Raw genomic sequence first — 26,135 nt, forward strand, 5'->3', positions numbered from 1 at the left:
AGGGTGCTTGTTTATCCAAGTAGAACACTCACGCACAGAGGCTAATTACTCCACAACTGAGAAAAAATGCCTCGCCGCGGTATCGGTTGTTATGAAATTTCGCCCATATTTGTATGGCCGACACATCAGAGTTACTAGCGACCACTATTCAGTCTGTTGGTTGACAAACCTTAAAGATTCTTCGGGACAATCCTTCTGTTCGAGCCTATAAGGGTTTGGCCTGACTGCCATGTAAAAGCCGGGGAAACGACATACTCACGCTGACTGCCTGTACCGATTGCCGATAGAGTCGCCTGCTCCGCCCGAAGAAGAAAACTCAGCATTTTTTGGGGTTCTGGGTACATTCGCCCTCGCGCAACAACAATGGGATGACCCTGAGTTTATTGACCCAATCAGTTACTTAGAGGGAAGATTTGCGAAGCCGCCTAGAGTTTTCGCAAGAGGACTGTTGTAGTTTTGTTTATAGGCCGAAGTCCATTAAAATGAAACTTTTCTTCGACTGTGTCCCCCTATCTGCTCGTCATTCCTGCAGCTCTTCGTACGGAAGTACTTCAAAACTGTCACAACGAGGTGACTTCTGGTTATTTAGGCTAGACGCGAACATTGGCCAGAGTGCAGTAAAGGTACTACCGGCCGAGAGTTACCACCACCGTGAAACACCAAGTTCGCACTTATCTCGACTGCCGCAGGCATAAGTCGCCTCCGTCAAAACCAGCCGGCCTTATACAGCCCGTCCAGGTTCCTCGAAGACCTTTGATGAAAGGGGAATGAACATTTTGGGCCCACTTCCTAATTCTCATGCAGGGAATCACTTTGTTATCGTCCTTATCGATTATCCCACACGTTACTCTGAAAAAAAGACAATCCAGAGAAGCACAGCAACCGACGTGGCGCGCTATTTCATTGAGCACGTTCTGCTGCGACACGACGCACCAACCGTCGCAATAGCAGACTAAGTAACTGCATTCACGGCTGCACCATTAGATCACGTCTTGCTTCTAAGTGGAATGGCTCATCGGAAGTCAGCCGCCTACCATCCACAAACCAACCGATTATCATGTTGTCTAAACAAAACAATTGAAGGCAAGCTCTCCGTGTACTTGGATATTAAACAAAGATTTGGGCGACATCCTACCTGATGTCATCTCTACGCATAACACGGCCGAAGAAGAAACAAAAACAAGAGAAGACGCGCATGACTCCGCCCGCCCTTGTTCACGGACGGGATGTACAAAAGATGTCAGATGCGATGCTTCCAGACGACTTTGACGACACTGACACGGACGTCGATGTGTTTACCCAACGTGCAGAAGAGCCTCGGCACCTCGTGCGCTTGACGATCTGCCAGCAGCAGGACTACGACGCAGCCCGCTATGATCCTCACCGTAGAATAGTCACTTATGAAGTCGGCGACAGAGTGCGGGTTTGGTCACCCATACGGAAGCGAGGCCTCTCCGAGAAACTGTTAAGGCGATACTTCGGACCACATCGAGCATTGCGGTGACTCGGTGATGTCACGCACGAGGTCATTGCCGATTGTGCCAAAGTGGTACCGCACGCACCGTCCTCAACTTGCGCACGTTGTCCGCATGAAGCTGAACGTGAGCATATGCAACAGATCCTTTCTTGCGCATGTAAGATTTCTGGCCTCTTATCGGGGCGATGATCTCTTAGAAAGGGACAATTGACGCGTGTATTCTATGCAGACGACAACTACGATGGGGGTATTAAAGGACTCCGTCTAGTGCGTCAGTGAGGTTGGGCGAGGGCGAACAAGACGTGTCGCTGTTCTGCTTGTTTATGACCAGGTTGTCCTCCTGTTCTCGAAGAACGGCTCCCTGTCGTCCGTCCCCGTTGTACCACGACAATAAATAGCAATTACACATATATATATATATATGTGTGTGTGTATGTGTGTATGTGTGTGTATGTGTGTGTGTATGTGTGTGTGTATGTGTGTGTGTATGTGTGTGTGTGTGTGTGTGTGTGTATGTGTGTGTGTGTGTATGTGTGTGTGTTCTATATTCTATGCAGACGACAACGACGATGGGGGTATTAAAGGACTCCGTCTAGTGCGTCAGTGAGGTTGGGCGAGGGCGAACAAGACGTGTCGCTGTTCTGCTTGTTTATGACCAGGTTGTCCTCCTGTTCTCGAAGAACGGTTCCCTGTCGTCCGTCCCCGTTGTACCACGACAATAAATAGCAATTACACATATATATATATGTGTGTGTGTGTGTGTGTGTGTGTGTGTGTGTGTGTGTGTGTGTGTGTGTGTGTGTGTGTGTGTGTGTGTGTGTGTGTGTGTGTGTGTGTGTGTGTGTGTGTGTGTGTGTGTGTGTGTGTGTGTGTGTGTGTGTGTGTGTGTGTGTGTGTGTGTGTGTGTGTGTGTGTGTGTGTGTGTGTGTGTGTGTGTGTGTGTGTGTGTGTGTGTGTGTGTGTGTGTGTGTGTGTGTGTGTGTGTGTGTGTGTGTGTGTGTGTGTGTGTGTGTGTGTGTGTGTGTGTGTGTGTGTGTGTGTGTGTGTGTGTGTGTGTGTGTGTGTGTGTGTGTGTGTGTGTGTGTGTGTGTGTGTGTGTGTGTGTGTGTGTGTGTGTGTGTGTGTGTGTGTGTGTGTGTGTGTGTGTGTGTGTGTGTGTGTGTGTGTGTGTGTGTGTGTGTGTGTGTGTGTGTGTGTGTGTGTGTGTGTGTGTGTGTGTGTGTGTGTGTGTGTGTGTGTGTGTGTGTGTGTGTGTGTGTGTGTGTGTGTGTGTGTGTGTGTGTGTGTGTGTGTGTGTGTGTGTGTGTGTGTGTGTGTGTGTGTGTGTGTGTGTGTGTGTGTGTGTGTGTGTGTGTGTGTGTGTGTGTGTAAGAGAATAGGTTATCGGAACTACTTCATCAATCAGGATAGAACAACTATACAGGCCTCATCATTTATTTATTTATTTATTTATTTATTTATCTTGAAATACTGCAAGCCGATTATGTGGCTTGATCTGGAGGGGCGTCGGGTAATATTGGCAAGTATAGAACGAAACAGTGCCAGATTTCACACTTCTTAAACAGTGGTCACAAACTAAGGAATGTCAAACTTTCGTGGCCATTTTAACCCTTGGCAGTTTTATTGGGCGCTCATATAAGCTTCGTATATCTGTTCAGAAATATACACGCCCACATAGTCGCCGACACTAGCGGACTGAAAAGCAACTAAGCCTAACCCGGGTGTGCACGCAAGGGAAAAAAATTAAAATATGGGGTTTTACGTGCCAAAACTAATTTCTGATTATGAGGCACGCCGTAGTGGAGGACTCCGGAAATTTCGACCCCCTGGGGTTCTTTAACGCGCACCTAAATCTAAGCACATGGGTGCTTTCGCATTTTGCGCCCATCGATATGCGGCCGCCGTAGCCGGGATTCGATCCTGTGCTCAGCAGCCCAACACCATAGCCCCTCAACTACCACAGCCACCTGAACAGCCACCTATACCATCGTCAAACTGACGATCTCTACGTAAGGCATGCCAAGTATTCAGCAGTTTTCAAATAATGTGTCATTATTTCATTGATCTTTTTTTAGTGAGGACGATCGGTAAATTGCGACACCAAAGCGGTATGTTAAACGTTAAGATGAAAATGACCGCGAAAGGTAAAAATGGCTTCGTTTGTCACCACTGTGAATCCAAATGAATTCATCGAAAACTCATGTTGAATTCCAATGGCGGAGTCGGAGCGAGTTTTTCTGCTCGTTTCGGAGCAAGTTTGTTCCAATGGCAGAGTGAGGGAGGGAGTAAGGTGTTCCAATGAGAGAGTCGGAGGGGATTCAGAGCGGGAGTCACTCCGTGCAGCAGAAAAAGATGCTCCGCCAAAATCGGCGGAGTGGACCGGAACTCTGCCTGACGTACTTCCTTTACCACGTTTGTCTGCTGGGAGGCGCCACCGGTCACGACTCGCGAGGAAGCAAAAGCTGCTGCAAGCTTGACGAGATATCCATTCCGCACTTTTAAAAAACAACAGGTGAACAACGCTGAAGAGACAAGTGACCGGTGCGGAGGTGCTGGGAACAAACAGCGGAAGGAAATGACAACACGCAAGGTATCCTGGGTAACTCTGTGATAGAACTTCCGCTTCCGCCTTGCTCCGGCGGCGCAGGTTGTGTTCCACTCGCGGATCTGGAGGCGTAGCTCTGCGCCAGAGTCGAGTGCTCGCTCGCGGAGTCCGTCGGCTGCTCCGACTCCGCCATTGGAATTCAACATCAAATTTCTTGAGCGCTCTACCGCAGCTCTAGCGTAATTTCACAGAAAAAAAATCAACAAAAAATTGAAGACAACAGAAATTGGAGGTTGGAAATGGAGGTTAGATGCACGGGAACACCGCTATCACCGAAATGTCGCTATCACCGAAATTTCACTGACTGCAAACGAGATGCGAACAATGAGAATAATGAAGAGGAGGTTTGCTAAAATAACCTGTACAACGGGCTGGCGATGAATTGTCAGATAGTCTTTTTTTTTCGTGTTTTATTACATTCATCGGCATAAACCCTTTCGTCTATTTGATGTCGATCTTCCTTTCGTGGGGAAAACCTATCCCACTATTATACCGATATAACTACGCGTCGAATGACTGCTATCCCCTGAATTCCTTCCCTGAATTTTTATTTCCGCAAGGCATAATTACACAACGACCTGATATTAAACGGCGCCAAGAAAGAGGCATATGCCCTTCATTCACGGTCACATTTTACGAGCCATCCTGGCTGTTTTATAATTTTTTTAATAACACAGCCTAGATTGCAGACTCTGAAAGGGGCCTGTGGATAAGAACTTGCATACTCCCATAATCGCACCTTATTGTACATATTATAACCAACATTACCTACTCCCTTCTTTTATTTCCTCGGATCCCCTCGGCTTTGAGAAAGCAGAAGGCTAAAGACGGTTCCTTCACGTCAATCACACTCTGCTTATTCAAAATATTTTCCACACTCCTCCGGTATTTCATTCTTTCACAAACACAGATAGATGATGATGATGAGATGATGAAACATATATGATGCTATGAGCGTGCGCTTTCAAACGGAAACGGGGGGGGGGGGGGGGGCGTTAGATGCCCCACCGAGTTTTATTTCTGATTGCACCGACTCTCTTACCTCCCTAATTTTTTTTTATGCGCAGCTTTTTTCATTGCGAACCTCACCCGGTTACGTGACCCTCGGCTGCGGGCTGGCTGTTCCCTTTCATAAAAGGCGGACCAATCACAAAGCCTCAGGATGGCGCTCGCCTTTGAGCATCCCCGGAGTGCAGTGTAAAAGACTGCGCCACAATCTATATTTAAATATGCCCGGAGGCAAAGTGGAGAAAGAGGTTTAGAAAGTTGGCAAACATGTAACGGGTAATTTAAAGTGCAAATCGACAAGCCGGTGTCGTGAGAATGAATGATAGCAACAATAAAAAAATAATGGGGTTTTACGTGCGATAACCACTATCTGATTATGAGGCACGCCGTAATGACAGACTATGGTAATGCAGACCACCTGGATTTCCTTAAAGTGCAGCTAAATCTATGTACACTTAGCGTATTCGCATTTCGCCTCCGTCAAAATACGGCTGCCGTAACCGGGATTCGTTCCCACAGCCTGACTCTTAGCAGCTGAACACCGTAGCCACTAAGCAAGCACGGCGGCTGAGGCGAGAATTCGAGACACCAAATTGGCTGTAAAGAATGAAAAAAGAGACCAGGGACATTTGCAGGAACGGGAAGAATAAAATTTGGAAGAAGAACCTGTTGGATAACACAATGGGTACTGGCTTGCATTATTTGAGGCTTGAGCTTGTTGCCTAGGAACAAAAGCATACCGGAGCAACTATTCGCAACAAGATGAGGCATGTGAATGCTGAAACATAATTGGAGAGACCCCTCGGGACCACCTAATGGCATGCGAAAGAATTTACCCAGTTGGACCTGGCGGTGAAACAAACCTCCCAAACGCGCTTCAATATATTATGGCTGGAAGCATCAACCGCTCAGCAATAGCGATGACCAAGAGACGTTAAGGGTATTCGTTAAGCAGGGAAGAAATTGATACGACCTGATTCATTGCAAGTCTACGCAGCTATACAAGGCAGATAGAGAAGCTTTGAGAAAAAAAAAGGATTATCGATATTTATACAGAAACCCTGGAATGAAAGCAAGTACAGTACACCTGATCAAATCTAGCCGACTAGGTGACTGTCTCCACACCGTTATAAAGGGGATGCCAATGAAGCATCATCATTAAAGTCCATTAATTAGCCACCGCAATTTTTTTATCATTAGATATATGCACGAGCTAAACCTAATGTAGGTGTTTTTCCGCTTTGAACATCACGTTTCGCCGGTCAGAGTCTTGAGTTTCCGCCATTGAACAATTGTGTACCATTTTAAAAAATTTTGTTTGTACAAAGCAGGGCGCTAAACTATTGATAAGCTTAACAGCAAGGCTCGAGAATATTAGGGTGGCACTTTACCCAACTTAACTATTAAGAATCCTACTATAAATAGCCTTACTACCATTTTTTCTAAGAAAGATATTCCCAACTTTTGCTCAATCCAGGAGGCATGTGAATTTATTTTAACGATGGCTAGAGGTTTTCAAAGAACGGACGCGTTCTTCGAAGAAAATCACACTGCTGGCGCACAGTATTCCTCGAAATAACCAATGTAAAAAATTTATTAGGGGCATTCTTCGGCCGTTGTCAGGAGAGATAAGATTAGCCCATTGTAGTTTGTCAAGTAGTTAGTGCACAGCTAGAGCAGTTGACGCCCATAGCGCAAGTTCTTCTGTGAGTGCACACAACATCTCTTGCCGCCAGGGTGACATCCACAGATGGCACTCTACCCGGGTGAATATCCGGCTACACCAATGCCGATGCCACCGTCAGGTGCGACGGTGCTTCCAGACATGCTCGACCAATTTCGTGGTGTGTAGTGCCGGGTGAAAGAGACCCTTCGACGGCTTCTCAATCCTGTGAACCGACGTGGTACGCATAAATGTGGTTCCTTCGGCCATCTATGGTATGAAATTTTTCGCCACACACGCTGCACGGCAAGGATGGTTCGCGGTGTGTGCGTAAATGCCTCGTGAGGTGCGAAGGCCACATAAACAGTTTACCACAATGAGAGCAGTTGTGGCTTTTCCCGATCATGTGGTCAACTGTGTGGTTTTCGAAGGCCACCATGTCGGTGAAAGCGAACCGACAAACACGGCACTCTTTGATTCTGTTGGCAGCCTGGTTCTCTCGCTGGTGCCACGCTGCTTCTCTGGTTTCTTCGGGAACTCTGCGATAAAACAGGTCGAGAGGGCACTTCATTAGCAAAACTTTGCCGTAAAGAGCCCAAATTTAGGATCGTGGAGTCGGCTGCAGGAAAACCTACTCCTCTCGAGTGCTACTGCCTTTGCTACGGACACATTTTACAATGCCGGCGGTTTCCGATTGCAGATTACGCACCGAAGAACTCGCCTTGTTCAGGGAAGTTTAATGATCGATAAATTTCAAAAACCGCCTTCTTACTTGGAGCCATCGAGTAGTTTTCAACGATGCTAAAACGCAACAAGGCGAAGGAAAGCCAGTGGTATGGCTGTAGGCCTTTCATTGTGTGTGCTCCACGACACCAGAAATTTCAAAGCCCCGTAATTTATCTTATTGTCGTGTTCCCTTGACGAGGAAGAAAGAGGCGCGTGCGCATATAGGCCAGCCACAAAACTTACTCTATGATGTGAACCTGTGGCCATAATAACGAGTTAGGGAGGTGGACACGGATTGATCGCCCAAATCTGGTGTCATTGACAAGCGCGCCGGCTATTTATGCAGGTGCATGAGTCGCGGAAGGGTCCACCGAAAACGTTGGTGCTCGCGTGCCTTCCAGGATTCGTGTCACGCATGAAATTAGAACACACACACACACACACACACACACACACACACACACACACACACACACACACACACACACACACACACACACACACACACACACACACACACACACACACACACACACACACACACACACACACACACACACACACACACACACACACACACACACACACACACACACACACACACACACACACACACACACACACACACACACACACACACACACACACACACACACACACACACACACACACACACACACACACACACACACACACACACACACACACACACACACACACACACACACACACACACACACACACACACACACACACACACACACACACACACACACACACACACACACACACACACACACACACACACACACACACACACACACACACACACACACACACACACACACACACACACACACACACACACACACACACACACACACACACACACACACACACACACACACACACACACACACACACACACTACTGCATCTACAGAAAGCTTACAATTGATTTAGCGCAATTGATTTAGCGCAATTGATTTAGCGCAATTTGATTTAGCGCAATTTGATTTAGCGCAATTTGATTTAGCGCAATTTGATTTAGCGCAATTTGATTTAGCGCAATTTGATTTAGCGCAATTTGATTTACCGCAAGAAATAAACACTCAGAAATGTCATATCAGTACCACTTACAAGCAAATATTATCGATGGGCGTCATACATTCGTCATCAAATCATACCTTTAGCCTTTGTTTCGCGAGTGTAGCTCAACCATAAACATCCCGCGGCGTAGCAAATGTGCGGAGCCTGCCCTTTTAAGCAAACTAACAATCGAACAAGCCACAGCCTAAAAACTTTTGCTTCGGTGCCCAAAAAAGCTGCAGGGGCATTGTTCTTGCAAAGCTAAAAAAGACTAGAATTCATATGTGCATATACACAAGAGGAAATCTTTCGGCCGCTGCGTATTCGTACACGGACCAACCTCTGCTTGACATTAAGGGGAACGCGTTTCCCGCAGGCTCAGAGGAAGACAGATAAAAAGTGGAATGATCACAAACCGCAGTTCTTAAGATTGCTAAGCGTGCCATTTACCATGTCTTTAATTTATACAGAGTTTGAAAAAAATTACAATGTCACAAAGCATAGCTTTATTCATTGGGCTGGGTTACTGCCAGACGCTAACGTCAATTTCACAAGCCGTCTTCGAGAGCAGACGCAGCGAAAAAAACGTTACGCACTTGCGCGTTAATTAACATTAGCTCAATGCAATTCATCGGAATTCCCAAGGACACGCCTTCATACCCTGGTCCCTAATTTTCACCTCCGTATTCCGCCCGACCTTCTACGACGTAACTGCACTCTTCAAATGCGTCTATAGGCTTGGAGTACCATTTTGAAAGGCGTACTCCTTCCTTAAGGCGATGGACAACAGCCCACTTTGCGACTTCGGTGGGAGCAATGGCACAATCGCAAACCTTCTTGGGGACTGCCCTCGTTTGGACCCCCCCAAGATCAGTCCCCTAAGCCACGCTACACCAAATGGACAAGCGCCCACTAATGAAAGACATACTTGGAAATTGGCCTAAAGCAAGATCATTGCGATCTGCCATAAAGGCGCTGCTAAGTTGCTTAAAATACGCGGGACTTTGCGGCAAATTGTGACCGTACACTGTGGGACGTGGGATTGGATGGTGACACGGCGTAACATTAGGAACGGTTCTAAAACAGCGTTACTGTGCTTAAAGAAACAATCCTCTGTCGTATGTATGTGTGTGTTTTTCTTTTTCTCGCTCTCACTTTGGCATCCTTATGCCGCTACCCCGAGACAGGGTAGCCGACCGAATATTATCTCTTATTAACTTCCCCGTCTTTCCTTGGCCTTTCTCAGACTCTGCAGAAGTAATAAAAATGTATGTATGGCAATTTAACAAAATGCTCCAATTATTATTATTTAATACTTGACGGCACATATTGCAATGCAAAAATCGGCGAATCGACTTCGAACGAACATTCAGGATGTCACCAGATCCAATATATTTATTCGCGAGATTGTCGATGAAATACATCTTCATCCAAGTTATGTTTGTGCTTCATCGACTAAGAATCTTCCTAAGAAAAGCAAATGGAACAGCAGTGCGTTTTTACCGCAAGTTTGAGACTGCGCTCCTCGAATGCAGGGCAATTAGTGATGTGTCATCACATACTAGAACGGCCATCGTGCCGCTTTATGTAATCAAATAACCTGGAACTGACAGCCATTTTTCCAATCGAGATAAATTTTTATCTAACGTCGCAAATCGTCGCACCCAGAACGTCGCACCCAGATCAGCGTAGGCGAATTGACGCTTATGGGCGTGAACATTTTGTCAGCTCGCGTGGATGCGCACATATGAGGTGCAAGATAACGACTGGGCGTTTTTCTATTTAAGCACACATGCATAGAGCACGAGCGACCTTTCTGAAGCCTATACGAAGGTAATCTTTCACGGCGGGGCTATAGGACATTTTCTACAAAGCTTGTAGCAGCGCAACAATTATGCACCTGGTCGACAAAATCAGAATAGGGAACCCCCAACCACACCACACGTAGATTAGTTTGTAACCGAGATTGGCCAAGTTCACTGCACGACTATTCCACGATCAGACAAAGTTAACATTGCTCGTCGTGGTGGCTTCGTGAATTTGGCGCTGCGCTGCTAAGCCAGAGGTGGCATGATCAAAAACCGGCTGCTACGGCCGCATTTCGATTGGGGTCTGGTAAAACCCGTGCTCCTTGGGGTTCACGTTAAGAACCCCTTGTTGTCGAAAGCAATCCCAAGCCACCCACTACGATGAGCCTGATAATCATATCATGCTTTCGGCGCGTAAACCTCCAAACTTTAAATGAAGTGTAGGTTTAGTATTGCTGTAAGTGCAGGAGGGGCCAACCATACGTGTCAATAAATTCACCGGGTAAGCAGACGAAACCCTAAGGCGTAGAAAACGTCGTTTCATCAAAATAATAAGAATCAAGAGCGTGTGCTTCATCCGTAGAGGATATTAGGTAGGGCGTGTTCGTTGACTGAGTAATTTCTTAGGCGCTAGCTCCGGTATAACTGCCGATGTGCTGGGGCTACGTGCAAGCCATTTGCACATTGGAAATGTCTCTTTTGTGAGCCGCATTCACCAAGACAGCAGATGCAGCCACGGTGAACAGAACCTATAAAAGCTCGGCTACAATAGTTTAGTAAAAGAAGCTAAACGTTCCGCAATCTCCAATTACCAACTTCCCTAGGTTTGAAATTATTCAATATAAATGTTCAATGGAAGCTCACCTGCCAAGGTTTAGATCAGCGGCTGTACTGCTTGTACCCTGGTCCACGCTGCAACTGCCACTCGACGTCGTAAAGTGGGGTCCAGCTGTTTCTTTCCCGGCCATTGTCGCCTGTCTTGTGCGGTCAGTGCAACCGGTTATTTCCCAGGACAGGACAGCGCAGGGGTGGTCATACTTCACGCAATCTGCTAGGGCGTGCCATGGAGCATTACTAAACCCTCTTCCCAAACCATCGCCTGGTGTCGAGACATGGCATTGCGCATGCGCGTCCTTTCTTGCTTGAGTACCTAACGATGCGTAGCTGTGGCTTTATCAGAAGGTGATAAAGCGCAGTTTGGCGCGTGTTCGCAGATCCGGGCAAATTTTCATCACGACCTGTATATCCATATTTAACAATACTCGAGCGTAGTATGCAGTGGTGGCTGATGAAAGGCTAAGATACTTCCTGTACAAGCTATACCTTTTTTCACAATATCAATATGCAAATCTAACACACATGATCGAATAAAAGTGAAACGAAACACATTGAAAGCGGTTAATAAACACTTTTTAACAAACCGCGATGCGTGATCTTTTGCTTTTTTTCGTCCTGTGCAACATGTTATTCATGCAGTATTTATGCTTATCCGCCGCAGAAGTTACTGCAATAATTCTTTAGCAATTTCTGTGTTTATGCACCTCACCGCTTCCAAGCTATGCCGAAATTAAAACTGCGAATAAAGCCTATGCCGAGGTGATGTATAACGCATGTCGAGAGGAGAATGGTTATGACGGGCAAGTAATCTGCACCTCTTTTGTCCCTATCGCAGATGGCGATTCTGGATCGACTCGCCATAAACAGGCATACGCCCAGTGGTTAAACCTATGAAAACAATGTACATAATTGCATGTGTTCACCCTAATCCACTTCTATATTAACAGATTGGCGCGCTATATAGATGTCTATAAGCCTAAATATATACTAATTTGATTTGATATACAGAGGGAGCTGCATTCAGACGCACTGCGACTGCTACTTAAATTTGCGGTGTTCAGTTGCCCTACACGCAAGCTAAGGCACGCAATGTTTAACGTTCGAAGACTAGCTCGCAAAAGATAAGTTCCCGGGTGCGTTGTACAGGATTTCTTGCGCTTGTTTTGAACACGTGTACATAGGTGAAACGGGTAATTTCAATAAAAAAGATAGATCAACACAACTGTCATGTCAGCATCAAGCATTTAGCAACAAACGCGTTGGTTGCACACTCAGTGTGCACGGGCCATGGTATCGACTGGGATAGCACGACAATAATTTCAAAAGAACTAGGTGGCAAGGCTTTAGCTGAATTCATTCATATATGGACTACGGCACAAACGCTCAATCGCAACTCAGGCAACCTGCCCCCGTTATGCACAAGATGCTCGTCACATTATGAAGCTTACATAACCAAACTTCACATCAAAACCTTCATGGTGAACGAGGCTTCTGTAGTGGGGCTGAAATGCCTTTAATTGCGATAGGAAATACATGGATACTCCAAGCGCTTTTCCGCCGTCGGTGTCGCCGTCGCCGTGCGGTCCCGTATAAAGTCCAAGGGAGATAATACCGTCGCCGCGCCCCCTACGCTGTATGCGCGAGTGAAAGCGTACGAAGGGAGCAGACGATTACGGCTCAACATCGCCCGCGAAAGAACAGACGACAGCGGGCAGCCGCCGTCGTGCGCGAATCACCCAGTGTTGCGACGCACTGGAGGAAGGGGAGGGAGAGGGAGGTGGGCCCAACGTGGGCTGCGTTCCACTCCGGCTGCAACGGCGCATCTGGCGGTTGCAGGTGGTCGCAGACCGTATCTAGAATCTTATCTCCCTTTGGGGCAACGTCTAGGTGCGTCTCTGGCTCGTAGCCTTGTGCTTGCTCTGTGTTCTCGGAGCTCACGCTTCGTCACTTCGCCCGCCGCTGCTGCCGCGTTTCCTAAAGCAAGCGTTTTACAGTGAGTTTCCGCGGTCATCGATTGCAGCATTTTCGCGTGCCTAGTCGGGCCATAAAGATGCCACCATCGATTTACTGAATACTCCCTCAGGAGCTTCGTGGCACCACTATAAAATCGTTCATATCCTTCCTGTGCTTCATTTTTCCGAATAAACTGCCCAAAGTATTTTGGGAACTGTGTCGTCTCGCGGATGTTTAGCTTAATGTTAATTTTAATGAACAGTTTCCAATTATCTCAAGAGTATCAGACTGAATTTTCTTTTATTGGAATGGATACAATTTGTGTCTTGGTTCAGCTAACCATCTAATGATACTGTCCTCCGGAGCTGTATATTAGTTGGATCGCTAAAATCGTGCAAGCGCCCATTTGCCGGATAAAAAAAAATATAATGAAAGCGGTGCCAGAAGCATGAGCTTTGTTCTTTAAAGCCCTTCAAGAGGTGTTCCCAAATTTGAGTGGATTACGTGCCAGAATCACGGTCTGATTATCAGCCACGGCATACTTCCAGCACAATTTTCACCACCAAGGATTTTTAGCTTGCAGCTCTGTCTACGTACCACATAAGCCCTTTTGCATCCCGCCTTCTTCTCAAAGCGGTAGCCTTGGTCGAGAAAGCACCAGCGTAATCCATCTCCGTAACGCTGCAGTTGCTGAACTTGTGCAGTGCCTGAAGACGGCGTGGTAAGAACAGGTAGGTATGACGTCAGGTATTGACGCTGCACGTGAGGCAGCTGCTGCGGCACAGCATAACGAATGCGTTGATCGCCTGGGATTCATTAATGTAAATCTGATGCAAGGGACAAACGTGTTTTTACAGTGAAGCTGTCTACCTCTAGCCTCGAAGGAAATTTCTCTGTAGTAAGCAAAAAACTCCCCATACTTGCGCCGATCCTGGAGTTAGCGCAATAATGGTCCAACCCGCGGCCGAGGTGAAGCAGGCCTTAAGCACTCCCCATACATGGCCCGATACCGAATATCGTGCCATGCTTTTCCGACCAGCGGTGGAGGTGATGTAGGCGTTGAGCGCACCTCATAGGTTGGCTCGTCTCGAGGACATTGCTATACCGGCCCGACACCGTTGCGGACTTGAAGCAGGTGTTAAGCCCTCCCCGTACGTTGGCCGATCCCAAATATAGTGCAATGCTAGGCCCGCACGCGTCGGAGAGAGAGAGAGGAAATGGGAAATCCAGGGAGAATAATTAGAGGGGAAGTTCCGGTTTGCTACCCTACGCTTGGTAAAGAGGGGAGGCGGAGGTAAAGTGATAACAATGAGGAGATAAAGAAAGAAAGGAGCATAGACATACAATCACAGTCGGTCACTTTCGCCGCATATTGTCACAGCGCAGCACAGTGGCACTTGCAGCACTATAAGCACCTGTTCGGCTACAACCGCTTGTTACCGCAGTCATCACACGAGGCGTCGTCGGCCCAGCTGATTCGGAAAGCGAAGGACTTGTTGAAAGCCACCCCTAGCCATATTCGACAAAGCAGGGTAGCTTCGCGACGGAAGAGACCAGCTGGAATGCAAGGTCGTAGGGAGGAGTCAAGGTTGTGCAACCGGCTGTTCTGAAAAATTCCTGCATTCCACAAGGAGAACGTGATATCACGGCTAAGGAGTCGAAGTTTTCTAGGGGCATGTGTCCTTGATAATAGCATCAGCTCCTCTTCGTCGACCTGAAGAGCCTACCGAGCAGCGTTATCGGCGTGTTCGTTCCCTATGACGCCGCAGTGACTTGGAAGCAACTGAAATGTCGCGTCGTGTCCTTCTTCAATCAGGGTATGCATTAGTTCCCTAATCTCGAATACCAGCTGTTAGTGTGGTTCACGCCGCTGGGTTGATAGCAACGACTTGGGTGCTGCATTCGAAACACTGAATATTGATCAACTTCGAGGTCGTTCGTTGTTGACGAGACGAAGTGCAGAGCGAAGTGCTGCAAGATCGGCAGCCATCGGTGTCGTTGGGTGACATGTCTTGAAACTGATGGTGATGACTTTCGCTGGGAAAACTAAGGCTCCAGAGGAACACTGAAGCGCTGTCGATCCGTCAGTATAGATATATACGCGGTCAGCGTACCTCTCGTGCAAAAGGAGTGGAGTTAGTTGTTTAAGAGCAGGTGATGACAGCTCAGATTTTTCCTGATTTGTTGTACGGTGACGTGTACTGCAGGTTGAGCCAAACACCATGGACAAATCCATAGCTTAGTTGCGGCGGTGAAGCCAGGTGTAGTATTCCAAAATAGTAGTACAAAATGAAGCCTGTGGCCTTTCTGACGGTATGGTTGCCTCATGGTGGGAACGGGCGCAGGCAATGTGCCTAATGTGCACTATCAACACTTCCACCGCAATGTGTGTTTGTATGGATTGGCGCAGGGCGATCGCAATAGTCGCTACTGCCGATGTGCATTTAGGCAAACCAAGACAAACCTTGAGAGTCCGAGCTTTAATAGCCTGTAGAGCACGAAGATTTGTCTGGCTAGTGTTGGTCCGTACGGGCAAATTGTATCTCAAGAAGCCCAGAAAAAGGACCCTATACAATGCCTACATTGCATGCACTGACATTGCCCAACTCTTTCCGCCCTGAAACTTGAAAAGCTTGCAGATTGCTGTCAGACGCTGTTTCAAGTAGGTCACGTGCAGGCTGCATGCGAGATCTCGATCAATGATTGTGCCAAGAACTCTGTGCGTCTTCTTATAAGAAGTTAGGTGGCCATTAATTGAGATTGCGTAGGGCGTCATTGGTTTGCGAGTGAATGCCATCAGTGCACAGTTGTCTGACGATATTTCAAGACCTGGGTTGCGGTGGTATATAGCTGGCAGAGTATCAGCTTTTTGAAGTCTTGCACGTATCTGAGGACGTGTGACACCTGATATCCATATACATATGTCGTCTGCGTACATTGATATCTTCAGCACTGTTGGCAGATGATCAACGAGACCAATAAGTGTGAGGTTGAATATGGTAGGGCTTAGTACACCGCCTTGAGGAACACCTCGGTAGGTGTCGTGTCGTACGGTTTCACCATCGCCGGTACACGCAAACGATAACATAAAAAGGTAATCGGAAATCCATTGGAAAACTCGACCACCTAGGCCAACCATCTCAAGAGCACCGAGGATAGCCTCGTGAGTTATCATATGCCCCCATGACAGGGATTGCCAATACCACATAATGATTAAAGTCCATTACATATGCGAAGCACAGTTGTAATTCATCATTAATACCATGCATCAGCCAAGCCGACTGGGAAAGCTGGTGCGACTGGTAAAGCGAAGAACGGGTGCGTTCGTCAAACAAACCAACCACACAGCTGCCATGCAGTGTTGCTCGAGATAACCACTGTAAGAATTTTATTCGAAAGCATTCTTCACGGGATGCCAATTAGGCATCATCATCATCATTAAAGTCAATTAACCGAAGCAATGTTTTATTTGTTCATTTGTTAGATTCACCAGCTAAGCCGACGCGTGGAGCTGGTGTTCCGCTATCACCATCATGTTTTTCCAGGCAGAGTCTTGAGCTTCCACCATTGAACAAATGTGCACCATTTTTAACAGTTTTGTTTACAATGGAAGGCGCTAAAACTATTGATAACGTTACAGGCAGGGCTCAGGAATATTAGGGCGGCACTTTACTCAACATCACTATTAAGAACTACACTATCAATATCGGTACTGCTATCTTTTCGAAAAAGATATCTCGCTACCTTGTTCAATCCAGAAGGCACATAAACCTATTTAAACCATGGCTACAGGATTGCGAAGAACGGGTGCGTTCTTCGAAAAAAAACGACAGAGCTGGCGTACAGTTTTCCTCGAGATAACCACTGTAAGAAATTTATTCGCAGGCATTCTTCAGCCATAGTCAGAAGGAATAAAATTAGCCCCCTTTGGTTTGTCAAGTAGTCAGCGCACAGCTAGAACAGTTGAGGCCCAGATCACAAGTTTTTCTCCGTAGGCACACGACACGTCTTGGAGCCAGGGTGACATCCAGAGAAGTTACTCCTCACGGGTGAACGTTCGGCTACACCGACGCATATGCGAGACCTGCGACTGTGCTTCCCGACGTGCCGGACCAATTTCGTGGTGTGTGCTACCGTGTTAAGCAGACCCTTCGACGGCTTCTCAATCCTGTGCGCCTGCGTGGAATAGAAACATGTGGGTCTCGTGTCCATCTTTGGTAGGGAATATTTTGCCGCACACGCCGCACACATAGAATGGCTCGCCGTGCGTGCGTAAATGCCTCGTGAGGCCCCAATGTGTCTTGAATAGTTTCCCACAATCGAAGCAGTTGAGGGTTTTCTCAAACGAGTGGTCACAGGCGTGGTTTTTGAAGGCCTCCACGTCGGTGAAAGCGATCCGGCAAACAGGGCACTGTAGGATTCTGTTGGCAGCCTGGTTCTCTCGCTGCTGCCGCGCTGCTTCTCGGGTTTCTTCTGAAACTCTGCGAGAGAAAAAACATGGAGGGCACTTCATTAGTAAAACTTTGCTGTAAAGAGCCCAAATTCGGGATCGTGAAGTTGGTTGCAGGAAAAACCTACTACCCTCGAGTGCTACCGCCTTTGCAACGCCCACTTGTATTTGACAGTGCCGGCGCTTTCCGATCATGGATTTGGCACCAAGGAACAATCGGCTTGTTCTTCGAAAATTACGAATCGTGAAAGTTTCATAACCGCGTTCTAGCTTGGAGCCATCGAGCCGTGTTGAAGGATGCTAAAAAGCAACGAGGCGAAAAAACCCCAATGGTAAGGCTGCAAGACGTTCATTGTCTGCGCTGCACGATACCAGAAATTGAAAAGCCCCTTAATTTACCCTATTGTCGTCTGTTTCTTTGGCGGTCATGACCTGCACCTGTACCCACAATAAAAGTTAGGGACATGAACAGGCATAGATCGTCGAAAACTGGTGTCGTGGTCAAGCGCGTCGGCTATTCATGCAGGTGCTTGACTCATGGAAGGGTGCGCCAAAATCGAAAGTGCTCGCGTGCCTTCCACGAATCTATCGCGATGTTCGAATCTATATATATATATATATATATATATATATATATATATATATATATATATATATATATACATACATACATACATACATACATATAGGGGTTTTCTTCAAAGTTCAGCACGCAGGACCCGAGGTAGCCTACGCAGGAAAGAGACGACGAACTTTTTGGAAGACTTCTTTTACTTAACGTTTTCGGCTAGTGCACCAGCCTTCGTCAGAGCACAGTACTCTGACGAAGGCTGGTCCATATACACATATACATATACACATATATACATATACACACATATTATATAAATATATATATATATATATATATATATATATATATATATACCGGGTAAAACCGTCTACGGTGAGTCAACGATAAGGGCGCATCGAGGGATGAGCTACACCCTTAGGTGGTTAGTGGGGCGCAAAGCGTCGCCCGAGAAACGTGTGCATTTCAGTACAGTGCTATCTCGTGTTTTCGTGCCTGAAATTTGAGAGTATACGTTGAGCGAGTTCTGCAACTTTCAATTTGAGAGTATACGTTGAGCGAGTTCTGCAACTTTCCTTTGCCAACAAGTCAGCCTCGCACCCTCCCCGCGAAAGAGCGGCCACTGAAGCCAACGCGGAGGAAATTCATACGCAGTGTGTTTTGGAACTCTGGCCTAAATTGCTGGGCATGTAGCGGGCTCAAGACCAGTACAAATTTTATGAAACAGATGTACTGGAAACGCAGATGTCGGAAAACAGGTTATATGTTCCTTTTGGTTCGCTAATTCGGTAAAACAATAAATAGTCCGTTTAATCAGATCAGTTATGCTGCTACTGAGTGAAATTTCTAGCTACTGGCGGCGTGATCTCTCCTCAGCTTTAAATCACAAGAAAAATCCTTCTCCTGCATCATGCCGCACGAGATACTGTCGCGTTTTTGCTCGGAAACTGAAACTTGGCTCCGGATGAGCAAGAAACTACGTGCGCATGAAACGGTCAGCTGTTTCCGTCTTCTCGGGTCTGCGTGTATTAAAATTCTGTGGTGTTTTGGTGATAAAACGGCGATATAATTATGGGCCACACCGAAGAGGAAAAATTTTGACAACCTGGCGTTCTTTATCGTACACTCAGAGCCCGTGAGTTTTTCCATTAGTCCTCCGGCGAAGTGTGGCCGCCCACACCGATATTCGAACCCGAGTCCTCGTGCTTATCGGCACAACGCCAATGCCATCTGTACAAGACATCTACGTTTCCAACATTTGCACATCCCTGTAGTTACAAGGTTCAAGAAAAAGCTGTTTTGAAGCAAAGCTTGCAGAACACTAGCGCGGTACACGTGTAGACCTTTAAAGAGGTACTGACAAGATGTTTTCGGCAATTCATTTTCTTGCTTTCAAGGTCCTAGAGCTTGAAAACCTTTGAAAACAGTCTTCTCAGAGCACTATAAAATAGCCTTGTCGCAATTTTTATTAGGATTTGGAGGTCTAGCATTTTCATTCAACGCAACAAATACACAGTCAAAAATGTCATGTCAGAACCCCTTTAGCAAATATCGACAGGCACGATACATTCGTCATCAAATCATAAATTTAGCCAGTGTTTCTTTCATGAATTTAGCGGATGCTGCCCTTATAAGCATTTGCAGCAATCGAACAAGCCACAGCCTTTGATTTGACCTTTGACTTCGCGGCTCATTAAAACTGCACTGGCATTCTGCTTACAAAGCTTAAAGAGACAAACTTGTCTTGTATTTATGCACAGGCGGAAATCTTTCGCCCGCTGCGTAGTCATTGACAGACGAATCTATGCTAAAGTAATCCGGATCACTTTTGCCGCACGCATAGAGGAAGACGGCTAAAAAGTGAAACAATCAGACAGTGCTGTTCTGAATATTTCTAAGCCTGCCATGTCCCGCGTGTCTTTTTTTGAATCACATAAATAAAGAAATCACTTATGTCAGATAGAATACCCTTACTCATTATGCTCGGTTACTCCTAAAGGTGAACATCAGTAGCACGAGAAATCAATATGTATATATGACTTATTAAGACAATGTTCTATTTAACTTCATAAATATTTGACGGCACATATTGCACTAATTCTTTCCGGTGAGTTGTCAAGGCGTATGAACTTCGAGCGAATTTTCAGTGTCACCAGATCCGAGACGATGATTTGCCAAATTGGCGATCAAATACACCTTCGTCCCAGTTATGTGTGTGCTTCATTGACTAACATTGACTAACGTTGACTAGCCATCTTCCTCAGAAAAGTAAACGGAACAGCCGTGCGGTTTTACCGCAAGTTTGACACTGCACACCTTGAATACTGTGCTATATGTGATGTCTGATGAAATATTAGAACTGCCGTCTTGCCATTATCTGTAATCAAATAACCTGGAACTGAGAGCCATTCTTCCAATCCAGATAAACTTCTACCGAACGTCGCACCCAGAAGAGCGCAAGCAAATTGACGCTTACGAGTGCGAACATCTTGTCGGCCCGTGTGGGTGCGCCCGTATTGGGTGGCAAGTAACGACTAGGCCTTTTTTTCTAATTAAAAAAAATGCACAGAGCACCAGCGAGCTTGTTCAATCCTTTATGAAGTTAAGCTTTCACGACGCGGCAATGAAAAATCTTCTGCAAAGCTTCTAGCAGCACAACAATTATACGCCTCCTTGACAACCTCAGCAAGACACGGACAGCGCGACCAGACCACTACAGATTACATTGCAAGAGATATTGGCCAAGATTACGACACGCCTTTCCCGCGATGTGTCAAAGTTAATATTGCTCGACGTGGCGGCTTCATGAATTTGGCGCTGTGCTGATAAACCAGAGGTTGCGCGATCAAATACCGACCGCTGCAGCCGCATTTCGATGAGGGCCTGATTAAAACCCCGTGTTCCATGGGTTGCACACTAAGAAGCCCTAGTGATCAAAAGTGATCCGTAGTCCACCACAACGACATGCCTGATAATGAAACCGTGGTTTTGGCACGTAAACGCCCAGAATTTAACTTTAGGTTAGCATTGCCCTACTGGCAGGACTAACCCACCATAATTTGCCATAGATTGACCAAGTAAGCACCAAGTAAGCGCAAGTAAGTGTTGAAAGCTTCCTTCTAATTAAAAAAAAAGACACCCTATAGCTTGCGCTTGATCCCTGGAAGATATTAGGGAGGGCGTGTTCGTTGACTGAGTAATTTCGTTGGTGCTAGAGCAGGTATAACGGCCGATGCGCTGGGGCTACGTGCAAGTTAATTCCACATTGCAAATGTCTCTTGCGTGAGCCCTATTCACCAAGACAGCAGCAACAGCTATGGTGAGCAAACCCATCAAAACTCGGCAAGAAAGCTTCACCGTAAAAGAACCTAAATATTCGGCAGTCAGCATGTCTAGGTTTGACATAATTCAAAGTAAATGTTCGTCGGAAGCTCACCTGCTATTGTCCAGATCAGAGGCTGCACTGCTTGCAGCCTGGCCCACATTGCAACTGCCACCCGACATCGTCACATATGGTCGAGCTGGTTCTTTCCCGGCCATAGTCACCCGTCTCGTACGCACCGTGCAGCCGGTTATTTCCCATGGCAGGATAGCGCAGGGCTGGCTATACTTCACGCAATCTGCGAGGGCGTTCCACGACAAATTCCTACACTCTCGGCCCGAACAGGTGTCGAGATGCAGCATTGCGCATGCGCGTCCTTTTCAGCTTGTGCGCCGAACAACACAAGTCCCTTGCTTAATCAGAAGGTGATAAAACGCAGTTTGGCACATGCTCGCAGATCTCGGCAAATTTTCATCGCGACCTGTATACCCATATTTCATAGCGCTCTAGCTTAGCATGCAGTGGTGGCTGATGAAAGGCTAAGAGACGTCGCGTACAAGCTGTACCTTTTCTTCACATAATAAGTATTCAAATCCAACACACATGATTGAATTAAAATAAAACGAAGCATTTTGAAAGTGGTTAATAAATACTCTATTATTTACAGCGATGCGTACACTTTTGCTTTCTCTCGTCCTCTGCAACGTGTTATTTATGCAGTATTTACGCTTCTGCGCCCCAGAGGTTACCACATCATTCTCTAGCAATTTGTTTATTTATGCGTCACGCCGCTCCCAAGCTATCCCGAAATGAAAACTCCGAATAAGGCCGATGCCGACTGCGAGACGTCTCCACCGTGAATTCACGATGAGGAAGGTAACGTATAATACTTGTAGTGAGGGGAATGGTTGTGACACGTGCATGCACCGAAAATTACTACGCGTATCATTCAACGTTTAAGTAATTTGCACCTCTTGTGTTTCGATAGAAGGTGGCCGCTACGGAGGATTTTCCATAAGCAGGCATTCACCCAGTGGCTAAACCTGCGCAATTAATGTATATCAATGATTCTGTTCACTCTAATGCGCTTCTTTACTAACAAATGGGTGCCTTATATAGATGCTTGTGAGCCTAAATATCAACTAATTTGATTTGAAATACAGAAGCAGGTGCGTTAAGTCGCACTACGTCTGCTTATTAAATTTGTAATGTGCAGTTGCGCTGCACGCAAGCTAAGACACGCAATGTTTGAGGGTCAAAGACAAGCTCGCGTAAGAGAGGTTCCCGGCTGTGTTGTACAGGATTCCTTGCGCTGTTTGTGAACATGTGTACAAAAGTGCAACGGGCAATTTCGAAAAAAAAAATGGAACAGCAGAACTATGATGTCAGCATCAAGCATATGGCAAGAAATGTGTTGGTTGAAAACTCAGTATCCACGGCCGGTGGCACCGACTGGGATAGCCCGAAAATAATTTCAAAAGAATTTGTTTCATGTCCAGACGGCGGCAGACACACTCAATCGCCACTCAGGCAATCTGTCCCCGATAAGCACCCAATGCTTATGTCACATTATGAAGCGTAGATAACCAAACTTCGCATCATTCCCTTCATTGTGAACGAGGCTCCCTTCGGGAGACCAAAACATCCTTTATGGCGATAGCGATTATATGGACACTGCAAGCGCATTTCCGCCGTCGGCGTCGCCGTGCACGTGAGGTTCCGTAGAAACTCCCAGGGAGATAATACCGTCGCCACGTGCCCTACGCTGTAGCTCCGTGGTAAAGTGCACGAGAGGAGGAGACGGTCACGCGTCAACCTCGCCCGCGAATGAGCAGACGAAAGCGGGCAGCTGCCGTCGTGCGCGAGGCACCCATAGTTGCGAGGCACTGGAGGAAAGGGAGGGAGAGAGAAGTGGGCGCAACGTGGGAGGCGTTCTATTCCGGCTGCAACTGCGCATGTGGCGGCTTCACGCGGTCGCAGGTCGTATGTAGAGTGGTATCTCCCTAGGGGGACACCACTCTAGGAGGCAGAGTCTAGGTGCGTCTGTGGCTCGTAGCTTTGTGGGCTCTGCGTGTTTTCGGAGCTCACTTTTCGTTGAAGCCATAGACAGCACAAATGTCACTTCACTCACGGCTGCTGCCGGGTTTCCTGAAGCCAGCGTTTTACCAGCGAGTTTTCGCGGTCATCGAGTGAGATGTGCTCATGCTTGCACGCGGGTGCGTGAAACGTTTGGTAATGTAGTTAGTGTCAGGCACGTACCAAGGGTGGGGGGCCGGGGGACCCGACCCCCCCCCCGTAATGAAGCGGAATGCCCCCCCCCCCCTTACCCGCCCCACGCCACCACTCCTCACACATAATCCTAAAGCGCCGACAAACCAATCTACCTTGCAGTCAAGAACATTTTGCTGCCCTTTACAGAAAAAGCAGTGTGTGACTAACTTCCGCAATTTTTTTCGGCGTCCGTTAACAGAAAAAATCATCATGTGGGCCAATCCTGGTGATAGTCCATAAAGGGTCCAAAATCAATGGCACATACTCCTGTGGACTCGGGAACCTACAACGCGCCTTTCAGAATCTTCGGGATTGGTCCACGTATGTGGAGTGCTCAACGCCTGCTTCACTTCCACCGGGTATCGACCGCGCATTTCACTACCTTGGGGATGCATCCACGTATGGGGAACGCTTAACGCCTGCTTCACCTCCACCGCTGGTGGGCCCGCAGTTGCACTATCTTCGGGATCGGTCTTCTATGAGGAATCATTGACGCCTGCTTCACCTTTGCCGCGGGTCGGCACGGCATTGCACTACTTTCGGGATTGGCTCACGTATGCGGGGTGCTTAACGCAGGATCGGCCCAGGGTTCCACTATCTTCTGGAGCGGCCACGTATGGGGGTTGCTTAACGCCTGCTTCACCTCCGTGGCGGGTCGGCTCTATATAGCACTATCTTCAGGCCGACCCGCAGCGGAGGTAAACCACTTTGCTTTTCGTTTGAGAGCTTTGACTGTCGGCAGCATTCGCAGCCATTCCATCTTCACATAGTGGGACGGTTGTCAAGCATCTCACTGCTTTTGGATGGCGGTAGTTATCGGCATCTCCTGGGGTGTAGGGGCCAGTTTTTTTATCGATTCGGTTACCGCGCGACTAACTCAAGACGAGTTCAGTTGTCACCATCCATTGCAACAGGCAGGGCGTAGTTTCGTGTTCTAATTATGATATTTTATTTTATTTATAGTGCCCAACACAATTTTTATGTCACCATCGATTCAACAATTATGCGCATCGCTGTATCTGCGTTAGTTCAACCTTCTTTGTTTAGGCTGATCTAGGGGACAGGAAAGGGACTCGGTTCATAGTCAGCTGGTCCGTATGCTAGCAGAACGAGTTGTGGCCGGAGAAAACGCCAGTTGCGTTTATGTTTTCCTTTTGCTACATTATTTCTTCGAGTGACGGCTCGCCGCGACGCTAGCAGATCCTCGGAACAATATATTTCCCGACATGGTTTATATAAGGCGGAAAATAAGACATTGCGAAAGATCGTCCATCCTCCGACCGTGCAATAACCATTCAACCCATAAGCAATATGACTGTCTCCCCCCACTTCGTCTGCTTTTACCTAATTCTACAGCACTTTTCGTGCAAAATTGGCAACTGGAAACAAAGAGTCGCAAGGAGATGAGAAATTAAGCGATCTACTAAGGGAGGAAGCCAAGGCAACAGCCAAACAGGGAGGTAAAATGGAGATTGCTTGCGAAAATATTTATGGATCAACATATTTTTCTTCAAGAAGGAAGCAAAGAAAACGCCGCCGGAAGTGGAGAATAATTCCGTGTGTTTTGAATGACTCTTCTACAGTTATCAATTGAGCCACCTGACGTAGCCACTTCTCTGCTGTGCTAATAAGGGCGTTTTTCATACCTTCCGCGGTGGGCGCAGTACGTCTAGAACCACAGCGTCCAGCGCTCTACGCAATTGTACCGGATTGGTGACGACGCATCGTTACGCAACTTCCCAAATAGCAACACGAGTGGGTTTTGGCACTTGGTAGAGCAGTAAAGGAGGAATCCAGAAGAACTGTGATTGTTCCGCAAATATACATTTCTCTATAATGCTTCTAGAGCTAATTCAAAAAACGCTTCTAGAAATCTTTATTTTGCACTTTTGCTGGTTAACTTGTTCTTGGAAAAAGTTCTTCCTGCGCATCTTTCTTGCGCGAGTCCATTTGGTATGGTTCTTTGTTTGCCAAGTAATGAAGAGGTGTATCTCACAGGCGTACCTGTGAGATACACGCTATTTCAATTCTCTTTTGTGGGTTTACCTGTATTTATGGCGTATGCTGCGCATTATTCACATATGTACTAATGTGAATCCTCCTCCCCGAAAAAAAATCGTACATGCCAGGCTAGTGTGCCTATGCGTACAAGTTCTTACAGCCGTTCAAACGTAACATCCTTACTTCGTATAGCCGTCCACTTATTTGCTATTGCAATGGATGCTTGACCTTTCGGTCAAAACTGCTGCTTCTTTTTCTTTGTATTTCAACGATTGCTTTGCGCTAGACATTTCCAGCCATGAGTTTTCCCTACCAGACAGTTTTCGGTCGAACCATGGATTTCATTCCTCTACTC

The 26,135-nt window shown here is 46.9% G+C and overlaps 2 protein-coding genes across 4 annotated transcripts in view; both read right to left on the minus strand.

Moving 5' to 3' along the window:
• The window catches only part of LOC135921857 (uncharacterized), a 203,794-nt gene that overhangs the window by 138,269 nt on the left and 39,390 nt on the right, over positions 1–26,135 (minus strand). The window lies entirely within an intron of this gene.
• On the minus strand, positions 17,328–21,690 carry LOC135921858 (zinc finger protein 121-like). The gene is made up of 2 exons (XM_070526350.1): positions 21,623–21,690; positions 17,328–17,646 (listed from the first exon to the last, which is right to left on the minus strand). The coding sequence occupies exons 1-2, from the start codon at positions 21,688–21,690 to the stop codon at positions 17,328–17,330; spliced, it is 387 nt and encodes a 128-aa protein (XP_070382451.1).

This window comes from Dermacentor albipictus, chromosome 9 (genome assembly GCF_038994185.2).
Source record: "Dermacentor albipictus isolate Rhodes 1998 colony chromosome 9, USDA_Dalb.pri_finalv2, whole genome shotgun sequence".
Classification (NCBI taxonomy): Eukaryota; Metazoa; Arthropoda; class Arachnida; order Ixodida; family Ixodidae; genus Dermacentor; species Dermacentor albipictus.